Source organism: Electrophorus electricus, chromosome 3 (assembly GCF_041902795.1).
Source record: "Electrophorus electricus isolate QZ-2024a chromosome 3, ASM4190279v1, whole genome shotgun sequence".
NCBI lineage: Eukaryota > Metazoa > Chordata > Actinopteri > Gymnotiformes > Gymnotidae > Electrophorus > Electrophorus electricus.
Window position 1 is genome coordinate 39,131,343 of NC_137499.1, and position 10,457 is coordinate 39,141,799.

Here is a 10,457-nt window from a genome sequence, read left to right on the forward strand (position 1 = left end):
CCCCGAAGCCCGGAATTCCTCTAGAGGTTGCTGGGAAATGTAGTCATCAAAGAAATACGAATTAGCTAGTTCTTCATGAGAAAAGGCGCTGATATTTAGTTTTTATCTCAGTTGAGCAAACACTTATATTTACAATTAGGTAAAACGCTAAGAGAGTTTATTTGATGTAGTCTCATTTGAGACCTATGATAATTGTTGATTAAAACTACAACACCCAGAAACGATTGATAAAATCAAGCTGCCCAAACGCACCCCCCTTTCTCTTCGTCGTTCTGCTAAAGATGGCGTCAGTGCAAAACCGAGACGATTGCGTTTGTTTGAACATACGAAATTGGGCGTGAGGAAGGTAGAATATTGAAAAATCATTCTCATTCTTCGATCAACTATTAAGAAACACCCAGACAGAGAATTATTATTAATCGCCATTCATGTTTTTTTATGTATGTGGCCTACTTTCATGCCTGGTGTTATTTAGGGAGCTGGCAAAAGGGTTAAAAACTCCAATTCCCAACAGCCTTGTCGAGAGGTTAAGGCAGAGTTGTGTGGTTGTTCTGGTAATTGTAGTTTTTAAACCATTTCCTGCTTTCCTGTTGAGTTTTAGGGCTCATAGCATGGAGAACGTATGTAACGAAATTTTCAGAGGCATTTGTTTTGTGTTTTGTTTGATTTAAAGCTTGGAAAAATCACTGCCTGTTTTTTTTTGTTTGTTTTGTTTTTTTTAAATTACAAGCCCACCATCATGTACAGTTATTATCCATGCTGTTTATTTCAAAACAGTTCATAAAAGGTTGCTCTTAAAAAGAAACATTACAAGTGGATATTGCAGTTTGGCTTGAAACATCTGAAAGGAAAGGGTGGTGGGTGGGTCAGGAGCTTTAGGCTCACCATGGCAACACAGACAGAGGAAGGAAAAAAGCACCCAAAAGATAGCAGCAGTCCTAAAGAGACCTCCCCAGGCTCTCTGGAAATGTCGCTGTCTTGGTGCCTGGCCCAGCTGACCAAATCAAGCCCTTCACCTGGCAGCCCCAGCAGTGGGCTGACCGGGGCCGACGTTAAGGCAGTCACTGGAAGGGAGGCATATAAGAGACTGAGAGCGGGGCAGTGGAAGGCTCTGGTGGCCATCCGCACCCAGCACATCAAAGGGGGAAGCAGCAGGCTAGTGCGTTTCCGGACCCAGGGGGGGCTGCATCCCTTGCTGGATATCCTGCGCAGGCCTGAAAGCTCCAGGAAGATCCTGGACCTGGCGCTCAGCATCCTGGCCAACTGCTGCACGGAAAAACACACGCGGGCCGAGGTGAGGGGCGGCAAACCGTGGCGTCGTTGAGGAGATAAACGGTGTTTCTCTGTTTCATTCGCTTTAACATCATGGATGCTTAGCTCACTGTTCATGAAACGATATGATATTTATTTTTCCTTGCAAATAAGAATTCTTTCTTAATTGGCCAACTTGAACAGATACATCTATGTCTGACAGCATTTCTAATGCTTAACTTTGTCACATTTGCTGTGGCCCTTTTTCATTTGACAAGTACCCATGCTTCATGTTTTGAAGTGCTTCTTCTAAAACCCCTTTTAGGTGAGGAAGTTGGATGGTGTTTCTATTGTGGGTGAGTTTTACAAGTACTTTTCAAATCTTCTGTACTGATACAGTTTTAAATATTACTAAACTAAAACTACTTTGTGTTCTGTGATTGCTATGGTTCACCTTGTGCGGTTGGTTATTGCTACTGTGGTGTTTTAACGGTGATGCCATTCCCATATTCACAGTGGAGGTCCTTAAGAGACAAGTGTCTGTGGAGACGGTGGAGAACCGAGCCGCTCGTACCTTGGGGAACCTCGCCGTGGACCCCGAGGGTTCTTCCCAGGTCCACTCTGCAGGTCTGCTTTGGGCCTTTGGTACTTACTATAGCTGGTAATTTGTAATGTGCAGCTTTATTGTTTTGTAGGGTTTTTTCCCAGCCATGGCAGAATTGTTTTATTCTAACTTAAGAATCATATAGACTTAAATTCAGAAATGTTTACTCTCTTCGTGTGCTGTCACTCTGTCTGTGTTTAAAGTCTTGTGGCCTAACAGAACCTCACGTTCTATCTCTCATGCAGGTGGTGTTCCTCCGCTGCTCCTCTGCCTGTCCCTCTCGTGCTCTTCCTCACCATCCTCTCCCTCAGCCCTGGTGCCAGCCCAGGCGCCCTCCTCTGCCAAACTGGAACGCGCGCAGTCAGCCGCTCGCGCCCTCTTCTACCTGTCTGACACACCTGCCAACCGCCTGGCGCTGCTCTCCCAGGGAACTCTGCCTGCTCTCACCCCCTTCCTCAGCCCCGAGTACCCACCGGGCCTGAGGCGGGCAGCCCTGCGCGCCGTCCACGAGCTGACCAGGGGCTGTGGCGCCGAGTGTGCCAGAGAGGTGTCCGCATCTGGGGCGCTGGCTCAACTCGGGGTACTGGCTTCTGGAGAGGGCGGCAGGCCTCTGGAGGAGCTAGCGTTGAAGACTCTGGCGAACCTTTGCTCTCAAGGTTGCTTGCGCCCTCTGGTGGGCTCACTTGGCGTCATCCAGAAGTTTACAGGGGAAGTTAAAAGGGATCCCTTAAGGTCAGGAGTCTTTTTCAAGGCTTTATGCCTGTGCTGCAAAGAGGCCGTGAACCGGGCCAAAGTAAAAGAGAGCGGAGGGCTTGAAGTGCTGATTGGTTTCCTGGCTGCCCATCACAATCACCCTCTCACCCGATTGGCTATTTTGGCGTGCGTTGACTTTGTCTATGACGAGTCTGCCCTGGAGCAGCTGCAGGAGCTGGGCCTGGTGCCACTCCTGGTCGCACGCCTGGTTGAACTCGCCAAAGGGGAGGAGCTCAGCGCAGGCAAGATGGACGCTAGCCTGACGTCTGGCCCCCAGTGCTCCGAGCTGATGGCTTCCTGTTTTGACTCCTTCGACTTTCCTCCTCCTGAGGGGAGCAGGAGGGAGGAGGTGGGAAAGGAGCAGGGTCCTGGCTCCTCCAGCTTCCTCAGCCTCAGGTGAGTTCCCAGAATCCCACTCTCTTCCCTCTCAGTAGAACAACTCACCAACACGGCTACAAATCTTATTTAGTGGTATCTTCTGTTCTGGCCGCTTTTCTAGAGGACAAAAACTATGACAGCTTGAATTTATGCATTTGTTTGTTTATTTATTTGTTCTTTGCCAGCGAGTTTCCCACAATAATTGTTTATACACTTTTTACACAGTTCCCCGTCCCCAACACACATTCTAACTGTAAAGTTGGATGTCTGTTGTGTTGTCTGTTTTAGGTCCTGGCTGGTGTCCGAGGGTCTGATCTCCTCAGAAGGGGAGCTGATGGATTCTCCCTGTGTGTTGGATGGAGATGGGAGCAACCCTTACTCCTTCTGCTCTCGCTCCTCCTCTTCCTCGTCGCCCTGTCCGACCCCTGTCTCTGACGCGCAGAAGCCCCTCTCCTGGCCCAAGCCCAGCTGCCTGTCCTCCTCTGCTGCTCCAGGGGCGCCTCCTCCCCCCATCCCCCCCCCTCTCTTACTCCCCTCTTGCTCTTCGACTCCCCAGCCCAAACCTCCTCCCCCCTCCCCCTCCCACCTCAAAGTGCCCTCCCCTCCCAGAAAGCGACTCCGCACATCTTCATCCTCCTCTTCCTCCTCCTCCTCCTCCTCCTCTTCCTCCGCCCCTTGCCACACGAGCCTCGTGTCCCTGCGCACCCCCCTGGCCACAGCCAAGCCCCCAGTCTACCTGCACCCGTACCACCCTGAGCCGTGGGCGCCCGAATCGCCCATCCTCCTCCTGCTGTCCCGCTTCTCGCATGCGGCCGACCCCAGCGCTGCGCTGCTTGGCGCCACCATCTTCTCGGGCCTGCTCTACTACCTCACGCACCACCCAGACCCCAGCGGGCGCTGCTTCCGCCTGCTGGCCCGGCTCAGCTGCAACCCCAACTGCCTGCAGGCGCTGGTCCGTTCCGGGGCTGTCTCGCTCCTCCGGTACCGCCTCTGCCTCGGAGACAAGCAGAGAGGCAGGACGGCCGGGACCAGGGACAGGCAGTCGGACCGCGTGAAGGCCAAGGTCCGACAGCTGGGTGCGTCCTCGCTCGGGGGAATGCGTCGTGTTGACATACGCGGGTGCTGTCTCAGCTAAAGCTTAGTTTATAGTTAATGCTGAGATTCTCAGTCTGGACGATGTGCTAGCAAATCTAATTGGGTGCATGGGAGATCTCTGTGTCTCTGTGATGCACAGCCTCTAAGACATTACGTCCAAGTCGCATTTGAACCCTCCTCCTGTCCCCGCAGGTCAGGGACTCCTGAGCAACGTGCGTGTTCAGAGCGAGACGGCCTTCGGGACGGGAGTTCTCACCCATACCATCCTGTCGGGTTCGGAAGCCGACAAGCTGTTCTGTGTCCTCTCTCTGCCTTTGATAACCAGGTATGTCCAGCTGCTTGTACTGTATTAGCCAGACCCCAACAAAAACATAGACGTTTTGGGTTTAGTTTTAACCCCAACTTTGGTCATTGCACCCACGCAATTCAACAAACTGTTGGCTTGTTTGCCTTTTTTTTTGAGCAGGCAGAATAGTAAATTAGTCTGACTTCTGAGACTGGGATTGAGAACCTCTGAGTTAATCCAACTCCTGCCCTGTCTCACTTTTGCAGTAATAGGATTCTTTTGAAGAAACTGCTGCTGGATAGTGGAGCTTTGGCCTTCGCCCTTGAACCTCTCAGCTGCCTGGAGGACAGCGAGAAGGAAATGGAGCGCGCCGATAAACGCACTACAGTCCTCTCAGCCTGGATCTGTCCACCTAAACAGGTGTCTGCCAGCCGACTGCGTTCCCTATATGTCTCCCTCCTGATTGGCTGCCTGTCCAGTCTCGTGGCGTGTTCCAAGGTCGGATTGGACAGAAGCAAGTGTGTCTCGGATATCGCAGTGGAGGCACCGTTCAATCCAGTGAGGAGTCCCCAGCTTCTTCGAGGTCCACAGATCTCCGAACCCTGCCCTTACCAAGCCTCATCCTACGACCTCAGCTTCCTACTGGACGACGGGACCTTGCTTCCGGCCAATCGGGTAGCGGTTGCTGGGGAGGAGGGCATGGAAGAGGTGGGGTCTGAGTACTTCCGTGCCCTGCTGAGGGGCGGGTTCGGTGAGGCCCGCCGGTCGTCGGGGGAGGCCGTTCCCATCGGAGACGTGAGCAGCGGGGTGCTGTTTCCCGTGCTCCATTACCTTCACGGCTGCCGGATGTCCAGCACGACCCACGTCTGTCCACTTTTGTCCTCCTTGGTCTCGGGAGGTCTGGCAGGTCATGTGGCATTTCAGAAGAGCCCCTTGGCTGAGGTGATGATAGGGGCCAGTCGCTTTCTGGTGTCTGGATTACAGCAGGCAGCCGAGGATCATTGCAGGTCCCTGATCTCCAGTGTGGCTTTGCCTGACGACCGAGCGGGAAGCACCAGCAGGCCCGAGGCAGGGCTTGTTTCCCGAGGCCCCGCCCAGCCAGGGGCTGTGACGCCAGCCCTGGTGACTAAGAGCAGAACATCTGCGGGGCCAGGGGGCCAGAGCGCTGTGCCAAAGTGTTGTGCCCAGGGACCCGAGCGCGGCCCCGACGCTGTCTCATGGACCTCACCCTCTGCGGGGGAGGCTGCCGAGGGCGGCGGCCTGCGGGCCCTCCTGCCCCAGGTGTACTGGTTCTCCCAGCGCTACGCCTACCCCCAGCTGGGCCGCACCTGTCTCTCCGTGCTGTTGCGGCCGCAGGAGGTGCAGTACGCCCCGCTGCCCCCGTCCGTCTCCGCCGACTGCCTCCTCTGTTTGGCCAGAGGCGTGGACAGCTCGGAGAACCTGCGCCTGGACCTCCTGAGCCTGGCCTCCGCCGCTCTGAGCTAGCACCGCCGGCACGCCCCTGCAGTTATCTGGAACGTTCCACTTGAGACATAACTTGCAAACAAAGTCCAGAAAAGCGGAGTTTTCTAATGACCACATACGGCATTATGACCGACTGCCATGTCTTCATCCTAGAGATATGCCAATTAAACAAATGCGATGTTCTGTTGTTTTTTTTCCTTTCCTCAGCATGTCGTTTCATAATTCACTGTGCTAAAGACTTGGGCAGTTCAGTATGAGCTAGTGCAGAAACTGCGTTTGAGATGTCAAGACCACAAACCTTGCTTGGTCTTCAGAGAGCAGAGCAGAGCAGAGCCCGTGGTGATGTGACTAGAGGATTGTGGAGTTTCCCAGTCCAGAGTTTTCAGGAACCATCAGCCAGTGCAAGTTTTTGTTCTATTCTGGTTTTGTTTTCTTGTTTTTTTAATTCGTTCTTCGTAGGCATGACCTATTGACTACTTGAATTGTTGATTATGTGAACTATTGATTATCCGGCTTAGCAGTGCCGGGAGCTGAAGAGGGTAAACCTGTGGACCCTCTGGATGTCCCCAGGAGCCCAGACTGAGGACTCTGTAGGCGTTCAGTTTAAATTGAACCTGAATCAAAGTGGAGGCCCAAAGGGGAGCCAGGAGAGAACTGTGTCTGGAAATGATGGGAAGAGGTCAGTTTGAATTTTGGATTTGCAGTTTGGACCATGTTAGCTTTGGTCTTTATTCGTGCAGTAGTTATGAGGTGGCAGACGTTGTCAGTAGTTTTACTTTGTCATTTTTCTTCATTATTAGTACCGTTTTGGTTTTGTATATCATCATTTGTAAAATAAGACTCGTTATTTCTTCTTCTTTTTTAAGGACTTTCTGCACACTAGTATTCCTAAATTAATTTTCCATGTGGTCCAGAAGGGTACGTTATTGATGCTGCGTTCAGACGCTACTTCAGATGCTTTGCAACATAAGTGAAGTAGTTTATGACTGTACAGGTGTATTATTATGTGAATTATGAATAAGACGAGGAGAGAGTAATGTTTACGTTCAATTTTCATTTCTTAATTTTGTAAAAAAGGACAAAAGCCCAATGTATTAGGTATCAAAAGTAGATGTAAATGAGTTGGTTTATGTTTGGCTACCATGTGCTGTAAATGGAAATGATATTAAAGGCCAGAGTCAGAGGGGTTTCACCTCTTCATGAAACATCGGAATATGAAGCCTGTGTGTGTGCATGCGCGCAATGTGTGCTGGGTATGGATGGTTATGACTGTTTGAATATGTTGATCTTTCATTCATCTTGTATCTGTATTGTTTGTGTTTAGTTTGAGGTCTCTTTCCACTGCCATGTTGTAGCCTTGTATACGTTGTATACAGAAATGACAAGAACTCTCATCTAAATAGTTCCAGGTAGGAAATGACGATTTATTCATATAGTCAAACAAAAATTCAGTTTTTACTTCTGTTGCTTTTATTCAGATGCTGGAACAGGCACTGGGGCAACAGATTGGAAGGTTTAGGGTGTGCAGTTATACTTGGACACCAGGGGGCGCTGCATTCAGTGGTGTGAGTCCTCATAACCGGTGGGAAGAGGGTTGGTGTGAGGGTTGTGGAAAAGAGAATGGTTCCCATCCCCCCATGGCCAGGGCTGCAGTGGACGGGGAAATTGCACACAGTCTAAACGTTAAAAAGCTCTAACGTGCAAAGCTGCGCCTTTTAAGCAATGAGATGCTTCATTCAGCTCTGCTTTGTGAGACTGGCACACACAACCCATTTAAGAGGGCAAGCAAATGCAAATATGTTGTCTGCTGTGTGCTAACTTTAAAACGTTTGCTCTTTAGCACTCCAGGGAGGCGCGACTCACCTTGGTGCGGATGCGCAGGTGTGGGTAGGGCACGAACTCCGTGGGCACGTAGGGGTGGGACGTTTGCTTCAGGTAAGCGTTGACCATGCACACAGCCACCCCAGGCAAGGCCACGAGGAACGATAGCATCTTCCAGGTTTTCACTGTGCCTTCATCATTGACGCGGTACAGAAAACATTACAACCGTGTTAGCGGTCGCCGTCAGCCCCGCTAACGCAGCGCAGCGTGTGCCTGCTCCTCCGGGCTCCAGCGTGACGCTGGCTGCCAGGATGCGCGGCCCTCGGAAGCCCTGGTGCGGATCCACCCCCTGCCGCTCACCGTGCTCTGGCTCAGGACTGCTGCACACTGATGGGGGACACTTAATGACCCGTAAACTTCAGCTCAAGGGATTGAAAGCGCCAGGGTCAGGTGCGTTTAATGCCCTAGGGGGCCACTGACCTTGTTATAAGCTGGCACCGTGTGAAATATGTCTCCAGTGAGGTAGGAGCAGGATAAGGAGGAGCTGCACCCCCCCCCCCCCCACACACACACACATGCATGAGTAAAGGTATAAAACTTCACACCTCCTCCCTCGTGGGATCCGTGCGCAGCAGCGGCAAGGACCCTCTGTGTCGCCCGTGCCGAGGCAGACGCTGCCATCTCACCTGCGGGGTCAGAAAGCAGCAGCACCTCCGTCCATTACCACTGCCATGTTTACAGAGCAGACAGGCGTCTCCGCAAACCAGATTGCAAGGGGACGTTTGAGAATAGTGACGTTTCTTTTTTTATGTTAATTTAACATTAGGTTCTGTGGTAACTGGCCTTACAATACACTTCCATATCAGATGAGGTTGATGCTGGTAAAACATCCATTTTGTGGTGGTTTGTGCATTTATTATTTAAAAAAAAAAATACAAGGAATGACTCCGAGATAAATATTTACCTTGAACTTAAAAATACTTTAGTGAAAGAACTATGGAAATGAGTTTGACTTTTCAATCATTACTTTAGTAAATAATGTCCATGATTTTGCATTAAAACTACAAGATTGAAATGTTCTTTCTTAGGCTGGGGCCTACTCCTAGACTTCTGTGTCCTTCAAAACATAACCTTAGACTTTGCCAATGTTAAACCAACGATTAGAACCATCTTTCACACGTTAATGAACCCATTGATGTGGAATTGTGACTTTGAAATATTTACCTGTCCCATGAGAGTAAACAACCACTTCTGCATGAGTAAAGTGTCATGTTGTTTCAGAAAGGACATGGTGTATACCTTAAGCTTCTGTCCAACTTTGGAAAGTAGCACAATAAACCTCCACTTAGAGTAGACGTATAAAATGCACTTACACGCGTGTCCGACAGACGATCGCTTGTCTGTTCTTTTCTTTAGTGATCGACTCCTAGTCTCCTTCCCCTTTCACTGCCTGTTTGTCCTTCAGTCTGTCCTGCTCTTTTCCGATAGACTCCTCCCCACTGAAGTCTGTCCGTCTGCCCACCCTGAAGTTTATATTTGGTCCGTTGCTTGCACAGGCGGGTAGTGCTATAATGGGAGAGCCAAGTTTCTGTAGGAGCTAGGAGCTAGTGTGTGCCCTTAACCTGACTTGTATAATGAACCAACATTGTCTCTGACCACTACGTGATCACACGTGTGTGTTGGGGGTGGGGGCGTGCGCGCGTGGTGCTTTTGTATGTGGTGTGTTGTTGTTGTTGTTGTTGTTGTTTCTTTCTTTTCTGGCGCGTGGTAGCAAAAACATACGGATAATGCATCGCAGGAGGTGTAAGTAGCCTACATAGCGGTCTTAGTATTTAGTATACGCGTCGATTACGCATGCAGTCCAACCACATAAATGATGACGTGTGTAAGTCATAGCTGTAAAAGTATTTAAAGCGTTTACCCCTATCAGAATGAGTAGGGGAATAGGCATATATTAACTCATATTATTTATTTATTTATTTACTTCTGTAGTTTTTCAGGCCGAGGTTCACAATTATTCCAACTGTCACTCATGTTCGTGGATCAGTCCTGCACGTACGCACCCTTTGGAAGCAGTTCAGGAGGTTGTGCGTAAGATTATATTTTGTCACAAGGTGGAGCAGTGAGCTAATCATACGATGTTAGGAGTCAGTTTAATTGAGCCAGACTCCAGATGAGGTTACAGGGTAATTATTAAAGATATATACTGTATATTATTAGCTGTCACATATGAATTTTATATTATATAATTCTATACACAGTACAGTTCACTCCGGGTGAGTTGCTGAGTAGCTTTCTGAAAAAGAAAAAAGTCAAGATCATCTTGAATTTAAATAATGCCATGAATGTTATAAAATGAAGGAATGTAAGTAGGTCTACTTTATGTAACTACAGAAGCTACACAAGTACTGTCAAGTTTTGATTGTGCAACATGTGGTTGGTCCATGTGTTCTTATGAGAGAACAAATATTATTTATTTAGTTTCTGGTCATCTGCAGTCATTCATTCAATTATTTTTCGCATATGTCAATATTAGACAACAAAATATGTTCCTGAATGTTTTGAATGGCTAGGACTCATCTCTGTACCCTTTGCAGCTCTGCTTGTGTAAAGCAGTATGCCAATGTTTACCATGACAGTACTGCAGCAAAATGTGTTTTCTATAGGAAATTCATGTCCCTGTTTTGGGCTCTTTCCCATAATACAAACCACCTCGAGCACTGCCTAGGGATGTGTACCAACCACAGGAGGTAGAACAAGGCTCAGTACAGGTTAGTGTCACGTCTTCATGAAGCTCCAACCTTA

The 10,457-nt window shown here is 49.4% G+C and overlaps 2 protein-coding genes across 2 annotated transcripts; one reads left to right on the top strand and one right to left on the bottom strand.

Moving 5' to 3' along the window:
* Positions 1-146: 146 nt before the first annotated feature.
* armc5 (armadillo repeat containing 5) lies at positions 147-7,036 on the top strand. The gene is made up of 7 exons (XM_027015679.3): positions 147-1,294; positions 1,577-1,607; positions 1,768-1,878; positions 2,101-3,004; positions 3,275-4,062; positions 4,274-4,406; positions 4,634-7,036. Exons 1-7 carry the CDS (start codon positions 887-889, stop codon positions 5,850-5,852), a joined length of 3,594 nt encoding a protein of 1,197 aa, XP_026871480.2. The 5' UTR covers positions 147-886; the 3' UTR covers positions 5,853-7,036.
* A 191-nt stretch (positions 7,037-7,227) lies between these two features.
* On the bottom strand, positions 7,228-9,183 carry cox6a2 (cytochrome c oxidase subunit 6A2). The gene is made up of 4 exons (XM_027015680.3): positions 9,026-9,183; positions 8,258-8,338; positions 7,695-7,843; positions 7,228-7,478 (listed from the first exon to the last, which is right to left on the bottom strand). The coding sequence occupies exons 2-4, from the start codon at positions 8,331-8,333 to the stop codon at positions 7,389-7,391; spliced, it is 315 nt and encodes a 104-aa protein (XP_026871481.2). The 5' UTR covers positions 8,334-8,338; positions 9,026-9,183; the 3' UTR covers positions 7,228-7,388.
* Between the last annotated feature and the right edge of the window lie 1,274 nt (positions 9,184-10,457).

Coding starts and splice junctions, on each gene's coding strand:
- armc5 (XM_027015679.3), top strand. CDS start 887: ATGGCAACACAGACAGAGGAAGGAAAAAAGCACCCAAAAGATAGCAGC. Junction 1,879..2,100: donor TTCCCAGGTCCACTCTGCAG/GTCTGCTTTGGG, acceptor TCTCTCATGCAG/GTGGTGTTCCTCCGCTGCTC. Junction 3,005..3,274: donor TCCAGCTTCCTCAGCCTCAG/GTGAGTTCCCAG, acceptor TGTCTGTTTTAG/GTCCTGGCTGGTGTCCGAGG.
- cox6a2 (XM_027015680.3), bottom strand. CDS start 8,333: ATGGCAGCGTCTGCCTCGGCACGGGCGACACAGAGGGTCCTTGCCGCT. Junction 7,844..8,257: donor CGGATCCCACGAGGGAGGAG/GTGTGAAGTTTT, acceptor TCAATGATGAAG/GCACAGTGAAAACCTGGAAG. Junction 7,479..7,694: donor ACCTGCGCATCCGCACCAAG/GTGAGTCGCGCC, acceptor CGTCCACTGCAG/CCCTGGCCATGGGGGGATGG.